The sequence below is a fragment of the Ailuropoda melanoleuca genome, unplaced genomic scaffold (assembly GCF_002007445.2).
Source record: "Ailuropoda melanoleuca isolate Jingjing unplaced genomic scaffold, ASM200744v2 unplaced-scaffold7480, whole genome shotgun sequence".
NCBI classification, from domain to species: Eukaryota; Metazoa; Chordata; class Mammalia; order Carnivora; family Ursidae; genus Ailuropoda; species Ailuropoda melanoleuca.
This window is the reverse complement of record NW_023250281.1, coordinates 166,249-181,492: the sequence shown is the minus strand read 5'-3', so window position 1 is coordinate 181,492 and position 15,244 is coordinate 166,249. Positions and strand designations below refer to the sequence as shown.

The 15,244-nt window shown below is 40.3% G+C and overlaps 1 protein-coding gene across 2 annotated transcripts; it reads left to right on the top strand.

Moving 5' to 3' along the window:
- The first annotated feature begins 1,237 nt into the window (after positions 1-1,237).
- TRIM58 (tripartite motif containing 58) lies at positions 1,238-15,238 on the top strand. 2 transcript variants are annotated; one of them, XM_034653253.1, is made up of 7 exons: positions 1,238-1,773; positions 4,543-4,638; positions 7,947-8,177; positions 10,184-10,206; positions 10,303-10,403; positions 14,452-14,838; positions 14,968-15,238. In XM_034653253.1, exons 1-7 carry the CDS (start codon positions 1,351-1,353, stop codon positions 15,039-15,041), a joined length of 1,335 nt encoding a protein of 444 aa, XP_034509144.1. In that variant the 5' UTR covers positions 1,238-1,350; the 3' UTR covers positions 15,042-15,238. The 2 variants fall into 2 exon arrangements, with proteins under 2 accessions (XP_034509144.1, XP_002926959.2); XM_002926913.4 differs by having other exon boundaries at positions 14,452-15,238.
- The last annotated feature ends 6 nt before the right edge of the window (positions 15,239-15,244 follow it).

The window sequence follows — 15,244 nt, the reverse complement described above, 5'->3', positions numbered from 1 at the left end:
GGCTTCCCTTCCTGCTTACTGCTTGTACTGGCCCTTCAGTTATTAGCACAGAGACTCCCTAGGAGATTCACCCTAACCCTGCAGGCGAGCTCAGAGTCCTCTATTATATTCTTGTAGCAGTGCTGAGTAACCTTTCTCCCAGCAATTACTTTGTAATTGCGTGCATTCTCCTGATGCATCCTAAGGCTCCTTGAGAGCTGGGACGTAATCTGTCTTTTGCTTACCCTTGGGTCTTGGTACCAACAAACGTGCGCTGAGGACAGACTGGATGATTTGCTATAGGCATACACACCATCACTTCAAATTCAACAACATGGAAATTACATTTTGCTCAGTGACAGGCACCCCCTGCATTTGCCACCTTTCAGGTGACCTAATGACCTCACCATACTTATCCCGAATAGGGATCACATCCTCTCTTCAAATTACCTTGCTCCTTCTGTGTCTTTCTCAGTCCTCCTCACCTCAGAAGTGCAGCAGCATGGATGGGCTCTGCTTGAATTACTCCTTCTGAGGAAAGCGATAACTTACAGCCTTGTCACCCCTAAAATGTGCTTTGCAACAGTAATAACAGGCATGCAGTCCTTACAGGACCCTCACTGAACTATGATAGAAATTTATTTTCCGAATAGTTGCTGGGCTATGCACCTGTCATTATTCACACATATCTATCCAGGCATCTTCATGTCAGCTCATCTATTCAGTTCTTTATCATGAGTTAAATAAAGGCAGGCAGAAAATTAAAGTTTGGAAAAGATTTTAAGAAATTATGTTCCTGTCTAAGGGCTCCTCCACGGCTCAGTTTGATAAGCATCTGCCTTTTGCTCAGGTCATGATCCCAGGGTCCTGGGATCCACCCTCATATGGGGCTCCCTGCTCAGAAAGACCGTCTCCAGCTCCCCCTACTTGTGCTCTGTCTCTGTCAAATAAATAAATAAAATCTAAAGAGAGAGAGAGAGAAATTATTATAAGCATATAAGGAGAAGAAGGCCACGGGGTATTTCAGAAAAATAGTGAAAGGGAGGAGCTCAGCAATTCTCCAAATGCACATGAAAACATCATGATACAGTGTGAGGGATTCCTTTACAAATGCTCAGTTTCCTAGGAGGCCAGGGTGAATAAAATGTTAATTTTATCCTTGTAACTGAGGGTTGTATGAGTTGTAACTTTTCACCAGGAGTGGCTCATTTGGGCTCTTGAACCAGAGCCAGCGGATAACACCCATCCTGTGCCTCTTCTCCTGATGCTGTAGGATCCCTCCCTTCTGTGCCAGACCGTGAGGGCAGATAGTGGGCGCAGCTGCGGAAGGCAGCACTGCTATCAGCCGGGCCAGGCAAGGCCTGGCTGGCCATGGCCTCAGGGGCGCCTGGGGAGCGACTGCGCGAGGAGGCCAGGTGCCCTGTGTGCCTGGATTTCCTGCAGGACCCGGTCAGCGTGGCCTGTGGCCACAGCTTCTGCCTCCAGTGCATCTCCGAATTCTGCGAGAAGTCCGACAGCGCTCAGGGGGGCCTGTATGCCTGTCCGCAGTGCCGGGGCCCCTTTGGGCTGGAGAGCTTTCGGCCCAACCGGCAGCTGGCCAGCCTGGTGGACAGCGTGCGGCAGCTGGGACTGGGCCCGGGGCCCACGGGGGTGCGCCAATGCGCGCGGCATGGCGAGGAGCTGAGCCTCTTCTGTGAGGAGGACCAGGAGGCGCTGTGCTGGGTCTGTGACACCACCCCGGAGCACAGGAGCCACCACACGGTGCCACTCCAGGAGGCAGCAAGGTGTTACCAGGTGAGAGCCCCTCGGCGCACTCCGCAGGGCGCAGGTGGAGAGGCCCGATTGGGAGTCTGGAAATGCGGCCCACACAGATGAGTGGCTAGATCCAGCGGTATTAGTGACTTGTGTAGCTAGGGACAAACCCAGATGATTCCATCCTGACCTGAACGACTCCGTTCAGGTTGGGTCCCCTTGCCTTGCTCCATGGTAACCCCCTTCGGGGACCTCTCTTCAGAAGCTCAAATGCACCCGGTTCATTTGACCAAATGATTTTAAATTGTCCCCTCCTCCGTGAAGCCTTCCCCAGTGCCTAGTTTTTTCGTCCTGGTTTTATTCTTCCCGATGGTCAGTCCTGGTTCCAAACACTAGAGCTCTGGTGTGGAGGCTGGGTTATCCGGTTGGTTCTTGGTTACAGGTGTACATCTTTATTGTAAATGCTTCTTAATTAGCTGTCTAATGCCTTGTCTTCCATAGTGCTTATCTCTATGTTAGTTAATACTGTCACCAAAACAACCCCTGGGTTTTGGACACCAGTGTCCACGGAGCACACAGCTCTGATCGCCTTCCAATCCTGCAAATGAATGTGTGCCCTGAAGTAAAAACCCAGTAGCTAAGTTTGTTCACAGGTGTTCGGGGACTGATGATGAGAGCATCCCCAGTGAAGAGGTGACTCATATTGGAGTATTTGGCTCCCAAAAGTGGCGTCTGTGAAACTGTAATAGAGTTTTCCCTACTGGTGCTCTTCAAAAGTTCTTTGATATGTTCTGAGCACATTTAAATTCCCAACATCGGGAGCAGCTTCCACCGCAAAAGAGGTGGGAGTGGTCTAAAATCTACCGACATGTTTAACTGAAGTACCGTCGCAATGAAATAAATCGTGAACATCGGACTTTCTAAAATTATTAATATTATTATTAATTATTATTACTTTAACTTTGTTTTAAACCAAGGTTTTGGGATATTTACCACCTCAACTTCCTTCTTGACATACCTGGAAATATGTCTGACTTTTTTCTTTTTTCTTTTGGTTGTCATCTACAAATTTCAGGTGCCAGCTCCTTTCTAGCTATACTTTTGAAGTATGCTGTTCCTGCTTTCTTTTAACCCAGAAGTTACTTAAATGTAACGTGGCTGTATGTAATATATCTTAATTGAATACCAAATAAATATCTGTTAACTCCTTAGCCTGTCAGCTGGGACTTCATAGGACCCTAAGTGCTGTTTCTACACTTCCTGTCTCAGCCAACCATGAGATCCAGCAAACCCAGCCTAATCACTGTTGTCCCCAAACATGACACATCTTGTTCACCTCCTTGCTTTTGATCACAATTTCTTCTGCCTAAGTGAACTGTTTTCTCTGTCCGTCGGTGTCAAAGTTCTATTTCGTGCAAATATTAAAAAAATGCCACTTCCGAAACACCTAGATGGCTCGGATGGTTAAGCGTCTGCCTTCAGCTCAGGTCATGATCTCAGGGTCCTGGGATCAGCTCCCAAATTGGGCTCCCTGATTCTCAGTGGGGAGCCTGCTTCTCCTTCTCCCTCTGCCTGCCGCTCCCCCTGCTTGTACTCTCTCTCTCGCTCTCTCTCTGACAAATTAAATAAAATCTTTAAAAAAATGCCACTTCCCCATCTTGTCAAATACTTCCATATATTATCCTGTTAGTTTCTGTGCAACATTATGGATAAGCTTATAGCAGTCTCTTTTAAAGGCAGTTCTTGTGTAAGACTTATTAAATGACTTGGGGCAGAGGCCCCCCCTCTTTTTTTCCCCAAGACTTATTGAATGACTTAAGGAAGAAAATAAAAATATGTGTATATATGTATCTTTATGGTTGTTCTCTCTAGATAAAATATATGTGTTTACCTCTAGCAGGGGTTGAGGGTGGAAAGGAGATTCAGTTTTATTATTTTTTAAATTCCTCGTAAGGTTTATGATACTGCATATCTCCTCTCCACTTAACAATTAGTAATTTACAAGGATTCATTTGACCAAATAATAATAAACAATTTTCTTATAAATCAATAAATAATTTAAAAACATCAAACATATAGATATAAGGAATAACATCCCTCACAACCAAGCAGTAGTAGATACAATTTCATCTATTGAACATCTATTGCTACATAGTTTTTATATATTCATTACAAGCACTTTTTTTTCAAAATTGGTGTCATATTACATAAAATATACTTATCTTAATTGACTTTATAATTATGAATGTTTCTTGTCATTCAATATTCTGCATCTTATTTTAATTCCATCATGTTAATATAAAATACATTTTTCTCACTCTCTCACTTTTGACAGTTGGTAAGTTACTTCTATTTTAAAGAATGAACCATGAGAGACTCTGGACTCTGGGTAACAAACTGAGGGCTTCGAGGGGAGGTGTGGGGGATTGGGATAGGCTGGTGATGGGTATTAAGGAGGGCACATATTACATGGTGCACTGGGTGTTATACGCAACTAATGAATCATGGAACTTTACATCAAAAACTAAGGATATACTGTATAGTGGCTAACAAAGCATAATAAAAATTATCATAAAAAATTAAAGAATTAAAAAATAATGCTGCAATGAATATGTTTAGATAATTTTTTATTATATCTGGCATTAACATTTAAAATATATTTATATTTCACTTAATCGTTGTTGAGGTTGAACATTTCTTGGTGCTTGCTAGGGCCTGTTTAATCGGTCTTTGCATTTCCTGATATCCCTGGTTGATATTAGGTACTGAATTCAGGCATCTATAATGGGTTCAGCACATGTTTCCAAACAGACCAAGCTCCTGATGGCCCTGGAACTTGTAAGGAAGGAGATGGAGGAGACCTTCACTCAGGAGGCCAACACGGGGAAGAAAACTGTCGTTTGGAAGGTAAGAGAATCTTGGGGCTTCTGGAGGCTTGCTTGTCTGGCAGAACCAAGTTTGGGTCATTAAATTACTATGGAACCATCTTCCCTGCTGCACACTTTTGTTCCATTTACATGGTTGCTCTAGGGGAACATCTGCATCATCTTGGATCATCGCATCCCCTCAAAATACACTGTGTATCTGTGTTCTTTTTATCTCTATTAATACTACCCCAATCCAAATTATAAATAAATAGTTTTACTGACCTTGATTGTACTATAACTCACTGTTCCATTCCTAGTACCTACAGAAGTCTCATATTATCATTACTAGTTTAAAATGTGTGTGTGTGTGTATTCATCAGGTGAATGACATAATAAATATTTCACAGGATTGATATATATGGCATATAGCTAATATTGATCATTTTAAATATAGGAGGATATCTGAACATTCAGCCCCTTGTCAGTAACCCATATACATATCTTCTTTTTTTTTACACTTCAACTTTTTCACTTACCTATTTACACACACATACACACACAGTGGTTCTCAATCTGTGGCAGTTTTGTCCTCCAAGGGATATTTTGCAATAACTGTAGACATTTTTGGTTCTCATGGGGGGTCGGGGGAGGGGAGTTTGCTACTGGAATTCCAAGGGTGAAAGCCAGGCATGCTACCAAAAACCTTACAATGCACAGGACAGCCCATAAAAACTCACAATGAAGAATCATCTGGTCAGGGATGCCTGGGTGACTCAGTGGGTTAAGTGTCTCCCTTCAACTCAGGTCATGATCCCGGGGTCCTAGGATAGAGCCCCAGGTCAGTCTCCCTGCTCAGTGGGGAGTCTGCTTCTCGCTTTCCCTTTGACCTTCCCCTCTGCTCATACTCTCTCTCTCCCTCTCTCAAATAAATAAATAATATCTTTTAAAAAAAATAATCATCTGGTCAAATATCAATAGGGTCTAGATTGAGAAACTATGTATAGAAAGTATATGTATATTTATATCTATTTATGTAACATATGATTTATAGAGTATTTCTATTATTTGGCCTTCTTCAAATAACCCTTCTTCTCTGATTGTTTTATATATATATGTATATATTTTAAATTATTTCCTTTCTCTTTCTTGAAAATGTTGTCTTATACTCTATCCTCAGACAGATATTTCTGTAAGGACCATTTATGCTACATTTTTCTTCTGTGATGAATCTTATCTTTTCTATAATTATGCATATCACATGTAAAGTTAAACATTCATAATTTTTGTTCTTTTTAGGCTAATAATCCAAGTCAATTGTTTTCAATCCTGACCTGACCATAGATTTACACATCAGAAGTTCCATATGCAAGATTTTGCAAACCCTCCACTAATTATTCTAAGTAGAGATAATGCTATGATCGGTGTTCTTTTGTTTTGTTTTTTGTTTTTTTTTATAATAATATTTTTTATTATATTATGTTAGTCACCATACAGTACATCCCTGTTTTTTTTACGTAAAGTTCGATGATTCATTAGTTGCGCATAACACCCAGTGCACCATGCAATACATGCCCTCCTTACTACCCATCACCAGTCTATCCCATTCCCCCACCCCCCTCCCCTCTGAAGCCCTCAGTTTGTTTCTCAGAGTCCATAGTCTCTCATGCTTCATTCCCCCTTCTGATTACCCCCCTTTCTTTTTTTTAATGTTTTTTTATTATATTATGTTAGTCACCATACAGTACATCCTTGGTTTCTGATGTAAAGTTCGATGATTCATTAGTTGCGTATAACAACCAGTGCACCATGCAATACATGCCCTCCTTACCACCCATCACCAGCCTATCCCATTTCCCCATCCCTCCCCTCTGAAGCCCTCAGTTTGTTTCTCAGAGTCCATAGTCTCTCATGCTTCATTCCCCCTTCTTATTACCCCCCCTTTCTTTATCCTTTCTTCTACCAATCTTCCTAGTTCTTATGTTCCATAAATGAGTGAAACCATAAGATAATTGTCTTTCTCTGCTTTATGATCCGTGTTCTAAGCTATGTAAACTTGCATGAGCCATGTGGGCCAAATACAACACACATCAGTTTAATAACAAACTCTAACTTCTACAAAGACACTTCTTCCTATGTCTGTAGATATAATTGTCACACTCAAAAGGAGGATGTGAGAGAAAGAAGGATTGCAACCAAACCCCGTCTTTCACCATGCCGTTCCTCAGGGTGTAACTCCACTCTTTTTCCGTGGCTGAATTATTAGCACCACTGCTCAACAGCTCAGGCTCCAACATCAGGGATAAATTACATGAATTGTACCTTTCAGATCAAACTATGGAATTTAGAGTTTGTTATTTTTTTAGAAGTCAGGATTACATGAATCCAGTAGTTTAGAAAGTGGCAGAAGGTGGTAGGGATGGAAAATTGCCAGATGGTTTTGAGCCTTTAGGGATTTGAGAACCATTACTAATTTTGTTTTTTATTTGTTTATTTGTTTTTAGAAAAAAGGTGTTAGTTCATGCCCTTAAATCAAACCAAGTCCTTATAATGTTTAGCAATGGGCCAGGGAATCCAAAATGAGAGACTATGGGAGATTATTGTGTTTCCTAAACCCACTTTAAAGTTAGTTTTCCACATCCCAGACTCAAGAGAATAAAATGTATGAATAATAATGCTGTGTCAGGGTATATTCTTTAAGTCTATTTAAAACATGTGCATGTGAGATTTGGGTGGAAATCAGGATTAATTGCCTTAAGTTAACTCTGTAATAAATGGCCTGTGGATCATTTAGCTTTATTTTGGCTGAACAGAGAACATTAGCCTTAAGGTTTCACAATTACCATGTTACGAAGTAATGTTCATGTTTCTAATGTCTAAGCCTTTTTTTTTCTCACGTTTACAATTCAGATCTCTCTAATCTCTATTCATAATGATTCAGTTGTTTCCACCCAGTTCTCATTCTAGTCAGTACCTTAATGATGTATTTTAACTTCACTGTGCAACTATTCTATGCTAGTCACCCTTCTCAGCAGTTTAATAGATATTTAATCTTAATCTCCATACTCCTCCTCCCATAATTTAAATATGGTACAAAACTTGCATGCAAAACCGACTTGCCTGCAAGTCCATGGCCAAATGAGAACTCAAATCCAACTGCCTTTCTCAAACTCTAAGTCTGAAGACCACTGGTCCCATAGAGTGGCCTCTGGTTTCTGCATGTTGTTAAAACGCAGCTGAACAGTGGACAGAGTTTTGGTGCTGGGGTTTTTCTGGAAATTGCAGTCAGCTTCCCTACCCCATGCTTGAAGCTCCCTCTGGTTGATGATTGGATCCCCTGTGTCACTCCAGGAGAAAGTGGAAATGCAGAGGCAGCGTTTCAGGTTGGAGTTTGAGAAGTATCGTGGGTTCCTGGCACTAGAGGAGCAACTGCAGCTGAGGCGTCTGGAGGAGGAGGAGCGAGCCACCCTGCAGAGACTCCGGGAGAGCAAGAACCGGCTGGTGCAGCAGAGCAGGGCTCTGAGGGAGCTGGCCGAGGAGCTGGAGGAGAGGTGTCAGCGCCCAGCGCTGGGTCTGCTGGAGGTGAGCCTGGGCCCCTCAGCAGAACGAGGGGCATGGGGGAGACCACAGAAACACACAGCCACTTTCAACCACAAACCACTTGTGCCATAATGATTTTTAGGAAAAGGGCACCCTGGCATCGGTTTGGAAAGCACCTTAATTCTAAGTCTTAGCATCAGAATGAGAAGGGACTCTCAACAACTGTATAAAATAGTTCATCTTAGAGACCAAAAATTAATTTGATATCTTACCTATAAGGTTAAACAAAAAATGGACAATTGATGTTATGTTGGGTGAAAACCACTTCTTAAAACCTCACAGCTAATCTGTCAATGATGACAGCCAATTCCAGAAGTGTTTGGTAACCCATTTCTGTGTCAGTAGCTAATTGTATGAATAATGTCTTAAATTGTCCAGCTTGAAGCTTTCCTGTTAAATTTTGTGGCAAACACAAATTTCCTTGTCCATATTGCATGCCCATTCCAAGCATGGTGGGGAGGGATTAAATGGGTTCCTTGCCTTTTGCTCACAGTCTGTTAGGGTTTGGACAGCAGAGAGACAAAACAGGAAAAAGGGAAATTTTTATTTGCTTTTAATCCTTCATGAGGTCATCAAAATCCCAAGTGAATTGAGAAATCCATTGTTGATAATGCATGTGTATTATCATGACAGACCGCATTGCAGTAGAAAAATTCTGGGCACACTTCATTCTGTCTCATCCCCAATGACTCATTCAGGAGATTCTCAGCTAAGGAATCCATGCCCTCATTTAGCAGCTGACCCGCAGATTCCATCGTGAGTCAGCCCCAGACACTGAAAGTGCCATAAAATCTTCAAATTAACTATCTATGTAATGTTTACAAGGACAGTGAGTAAGCAGCACTGGTGACATAGTTAGGGGTTCATTAAATGAAAGAACTTTCAAAGCATTTTTATTTATTTTGTCTTATTTAATTCATTTTGTCTTCAATATATCTATATCTATATCTATATATGTAAGCAACACATATGTTTATTATCATTATTACTAGGCTCGTTTCCATGTGAGCAAACTAAGCATCAAAAAGGAATTAATTTTCTGAATTTCAGATAGCAGATATACACAGAACTTTACCATTTTCAATAATGACATCCATCATCTTATTTTACCATATTTCAAAACACAACATTGAAAACAAGCTGTTAATAGCACCAGATAAATGTTAAAATTATTTCCACTACAAATTTTAGGGAGAATATATTCTAAAATTATTTATTTTCATTTTTACATCCATCTTTCCATTTCCTCCTCAGTACCAGTAAGCAGCATTTTACTGCCAAAGGCCAAAAACAAGGCCTGCCAGTCTCATAAAAAGTAAAGTCAATTATTTTCCTTCTTTTATGCCTTCTCAAAATTTATCTGACACATGGCTATTTTTTGATGGAAAAAGGAAAATGTAAAACAGGGGATTTATTTAAATAATCTCCTTTGATATAAAATGTTGCTTTTAATCAATGACTTCCTTTTTTATCCAGTTAGGTAACCTACTGACACATAAGTCCATAGCTATGGTGTCATTGTTCAAATAATGAGGAATTTGGGGTTTTCTACGGAGACATGGGGAGTATCATATGTTTGTCTATACCTTTCTCTGTCCCTCAAATAAATTCTGGAGATGTTTAAAGTGTATTTTTACCTTAATTCCATCTACATTTGTTACGGAATGTAACTCTTTATTAATATACCCAAGTGTCAGAATTATCAACTCAGAAAATAGTTAAATTGGTTGATATCATTGGAATTAACCTAAACTTTGTGTAGTCTGATTCCATTGTAGTACAGGCAAACTGATTTTAAAATTCATGAGAATATTCAACAGCCAATTTTTGGATTTTTTAAAGAAAGATTGATGTCTTCTATCATTTTATCATCATAATTAATTATTTCGAATCATCCTTAAAGAGATGTCCATGGTTTGTTTCCAATCTGTGAAAAGAAGTTTGGAGATGTAACTCATACCTGCTTATTATTTCTCTTTTACTTTCAGGGTGTGAGAGGAGCCTTGAGCCGGTATGTTTACTGTCTGAATCAGGGACAGGTTGTGGGAGGACAAGGGAGTTGGTGGATAAATCCTACTAAGAATTGTCGGTTCTGTGCCCTTCTCAGAAGTAAGGATGTCACACGGCTGGAAACGGAGACCATCCCCATGGAGCTGAGGACAATGTGTCGCATCCCTGGGATGAGGGAAATGTTGAGAAAGTTCCAAGGTAGGCTGCTTCTTTGAGCCGGGAGAACTACAATGTCTATAGTTTGGCTGTTATTACAGTTTGTTACTGTACAAATCAGGCTGCAGTAACAGAACCCAGTTTATCTTTCATTTTTAAAGATGTATGTATTTGTTTGAGAAAGAGAGAGAGTGGGAGAGAGTAACCCAAGCAGGCTGTTCACTGGGAGTGGAGCCTGATGCGGGCGTTGATCTCACAACCCCAAGATCAGACCTGAGCCAAAACCAAGACTGAGCCACCAGGCACTCCAGCAAAGGTCTATTTTTAGATCATATCATTGATTTACTAGTGGGTTTGGGAGACTTTTATTTCACCCCATCTTCCTCTGAGAGTCACGCAGATAGAGCCCCACCTCGATTCTGTTGCTAGTTGCTCTGGGAAAGGGCTAGGTTATGGTGGATTAGGCACTGGTCTTAAAGGCATCCACACTTAAGTGGCACCCTGGCTTCCCTGAAGATTTGTTAACTATAGTGAGTCACATGCTCGTGCCATGTTATAAGGGTGGATGGGAGACAGTGCTGTATTCAGAAGGAAGAACTGGGATATTTGTGTAGAGTCATAAAGAGTATCAGAGTCACTAACACCCATTTAAGCTACCTTCAGTTAGAACAATAGGCTTGAAAGTGTGGTTCACAGCTTATTAGCTGTGATATGAGTAACATTAGTTCCAATGAATATTCATTTCCCTGTTTATAAAATGCTGAAAAATGTATTGTTTGGAGGACTAAATGAAACATATTTGAAAACAGAAAAATCATCAATATAAAAGCATTGCCTTACATCAAATTTATTTTATTATCTGTAACTTGATGAGTTGCTTAAATTAGGTATTCAATAAAGCCAAAAATTTTCAGTCAATTATTTTTATGTAGGAGTAAGTGTGGTGACATAAATGAGTTTGTTAGGTCTGATCATGCTGTTTTTCAAAGAGTATAGATTCAACATTTGTATTTCTGTTTTTAATCCAAGTTATACCTAGCAATGTATGCAAACTGCGGCTAAACACTGCTCTCATTACTTCAAAGGAAGCTTCAGCCCATAATGAGAAAACCCTATGCAGCCCTGTTCAATGATGGGCAGATTAACATACTAACTGTATGACTTCTTGCAATTTGTTACACTCCCATAATCGAAGTCCTCATATTCCCATTTTTTACTGAACTAAATAATTAATGAATCAATTCAATAAATATTCCATATTTTGTGCCAGATGCTTTTCTAAGTATTGAAATATATTATTGAACAATAACAAAAAAATCCTACAAATCCATAGCTTCATATACATACAGTGTACATACTTACCTAAATTATGCAAAATGCACAGAATGTTAGAAGATGATACAGAATATTGGGGAAAAAATAAGGTAAGTGTGGCCAGAAGTTTTCAGGTTAGGGCATCTAATTTTAAATTTGACAATCAAGGAAGGCCCCTTGAGGTTAATTCATCAAATATCTAACATGGTATAAAACATTCCAGGCAGCAGAAACAATGAGTGCCCAGGCCTGAAATAGAAATATAGAAGATGTGTTACAGAAACTATGAGGAGGTCTGTGCGGCTGGGGAAGAATAAGCAAGGGCAAAGTCAGAGAGGTCAAGAAAGGACCAACTTGCACAGGGTGCTCTGGGCAGGTCACTGTGACCAGGATGCTTTATCTTTGAGTAAAACAGGAAATCAATGGAAAGTTGTAAATGGAGGAATAACATGATTAATGTTTTGAGAGTCTTACTCTGTATGTTTTATTGAGAATAAATTCAAAGGGGTAAGGCTTTAAGTGAGAAAAGCAATTAGGAGCCTTTGCAATAATTCAATCAGAGATGATTATGGATTGGATTAACATGGTAGTATTATCAGAGGTGCTGAGATGTGGAATGTGCACAGAACCTTGGTATATTTCAAAGGTAAAGCTGGTAAAATCTGCTGTTGGATTAGATATGAGTTGTCAGAGAAAGAGAGAAGTCAGAAATGATTCCAGAGTTTGAATCTCCAGAATTGTCATAATGAAGTTGTTGTTTACATTGATAGTTAAGGCTGCAGGTGTGGCAGAAGGAGGGAGTTGGATTTTGAACATACCAATGTTGTGATGAATGTTATATATCCAAAGTTTGATGTCAGGTAAGCAGATGATTCTGCAAATACAGTTTCAGGAGAAAGGTTTAAGGTAGAGATTTGCATTTGGAATCAGTAAGCATATGAGTGGAATTTAATTACAGCAATGATCCAGCCAGCCCAATAACACATTGAGAGTGAGCTGAGAAGGAAAGAAGAGGTCCCAGTCCTGAAACCACTGGATGGAGAAGAGGGGAAAACAGTAAAGGAGACCAAATGAGTGGAGAGGGGAGGAAAGGGTGAGGATCAGTTTCTCTGGGAAAGAGAAAGGAGGTTTTCCAGGACAAAGGTGGGGGTGCGAAGCATTGACTGCTACAAGAAAGTGATTTAAGGTGACCTCGAATGACTACCCACCAGTGTGGAGGTCAGTGGGAAGTTTCATTAGAGTATTATTATATCATGATGAGCAATTGAGTATAAGAGAGAGGGGTGGGGAAGCAATTGGAGACAGACCATATTAACTACCTTTCACAGATTTATAAACTTATAAATGGAGCAGGGAAGTGTGCTGGAGTGGAAATAATGTGTAAAGACAACGTGTGTTAAGTAGGCCTAACAGAGTTCCATGGAACCCACATTCCAGTCTGTTATTTATGACCTCTAAAGTTTGGGGAAATGGCATAAACTATGACTCTGAGTCTCCTCGTCTGTAATGTGAGGATGATAACAGGCACCTAAATGAGTTAGCGGTGATGGTTTACCATGTAGGTGACCCACTCAGGTTAGGGTATCAAGACAAGATCACCAGAAGTGGATTTAGAGACAAATAGTAGTAAGGGTCATTGTGATAGTATTTGTTATTATTATGATATTAAAAATGAAACTGTATGAATGAAGTTTATTATTTTTGAATGTTTATAAAGAGAAGACACTGAATATTTTACATCCTGCCTTCTTCACTGAGGAGATTTTACATGCAAATGTATTTATTAATTATGTGTATAAGTAAAATTTCACATCAATCTCCCTGGGACTTCACAGTATCAGTATTGGTTTTCTGTTGTGTAACAAATTACCACGGACTTCACTGCTTAAATCCACATGCATTTATTAGGTCATAATTATACAGAACAGACATTCATGTGGGATCAGCTCATTTCTTTGCTTAGTTTTCACAAGATCAATATTAATGTGTTGGCCAGGTTGGGCTCCTCTGAAGAGTCTGGGGAAGAATCCACTCCCAAGCTTATTCAGTTTATTGGCATAATGTTGTTCTGGCAGTTGTGGGACTGAGATCCTCGTTTCCTGGCTGGCTGTCAGTTGGAGGTCACTGGCCTTTCTCCTTATGTGGCTCATTCTGTCTTCAAAGCTAGCAATGACACATTAAATTCAAATCTCTCTGACTTCCTGTTCTGCCATCAGCCCAATAGCCAGAGAAAACTTTCCGGTTTTAAGGGTTCATGTGATTAGATGAGATCCTCCCAGATCATGTTCCTCTTGTCATAAAATAAAATCATGAGAGTACCACCAAGGTCTGTAGGTCATGGGGCTCATCTTAGAATTCTTCCTATCAGAGCGAAGTAACATTGAAAATGGTAGATTTCAAATTAACAAATTTGTTCTATGGATTTTGAGGAAAAAAATAAATACAGAGGATTTTCCTAAGAGCTCCCAAGTGCTCTGAATGTAGGTGAAAGGAATCTTAAATAGGTATGCTTATGGTTCATCACATCATCAATGGTTATGCTTTTATTGGGGTAAGAATGAGTCCTGAATTATGCAGAAGTAGCAGTGGGATAAACAAGGAAGTAATGAGGAATATACGAGTGACCTGAAAGATAAAATATTATTTTGCTTTCTCTAGGAGTTATTTGAGAAAGAAGAATGAGGAATGGTGTGACTATTATACATATTATTGTGCTTCCTATATTTTTACCAGTCTTCTCTTACCTTTCACATGTCTCACAAAATTCTTCCCACAGTTGATGTAAAGCTGGACCCTGTCACAGCGCATCCTAGCCTCCTCTTGACGGCTGATCTGCGCAGTGTGCAGGACGGAGAGCTGTGGAGGGATCTCCCCAACAACCCTGAGCGATTTGACACATGGCCCTGTATCCTGGGTTTGCAGAACTTCTCCTCAGGGAGGCATTATTGGGAAGTTATGGTGGGAGAAAGAGCAGAGTGGGGTTTAGGTGTCTGTCAAGAGACAGTGCCAAGGAAAGGGGAGACCACACCCTCTCCTGAGAATGGAGTCTGGGCCATGTGGCTGCTGAAAGGAAATGAGTACATGGTCCTTGCCTCCCCATCGGTGCCTCTCCTCCACCTGGAACGGCCTCATTGCATTGGGATTTTTTTGGACTATGAAGCAGGTGAAATCTCATTTTACAATGTAACAAATGGGTCTTACATCTACACGTTCAATCAACTGTTCTCTGGTATTCTCCGACCTTATTTTTTTATCTGTGACACGATTCCTCTTATCTTGCCATCTATGACAGATGCGGAGTCAGAAAACTGGGCATCCGGAGGTCATCTTGACTCTGCTTCTAATGTGAGACACGATCCTTCCTAACATTCTGTTCCTGAGAATTTTACACCTAGCAAAAGTTCCTGGGGTGGAATGAGGATGCAAACATGCTAAGCCCCAACAAATGCCCCCATTCAGATCAGCACTTTAATCCTTCTTGCTATGGACATTTTTCCATCAGGACAAAACAGAAAATATTAAATATTTACATTTGGAGGAGAATTATAGAATATATATATATATATATA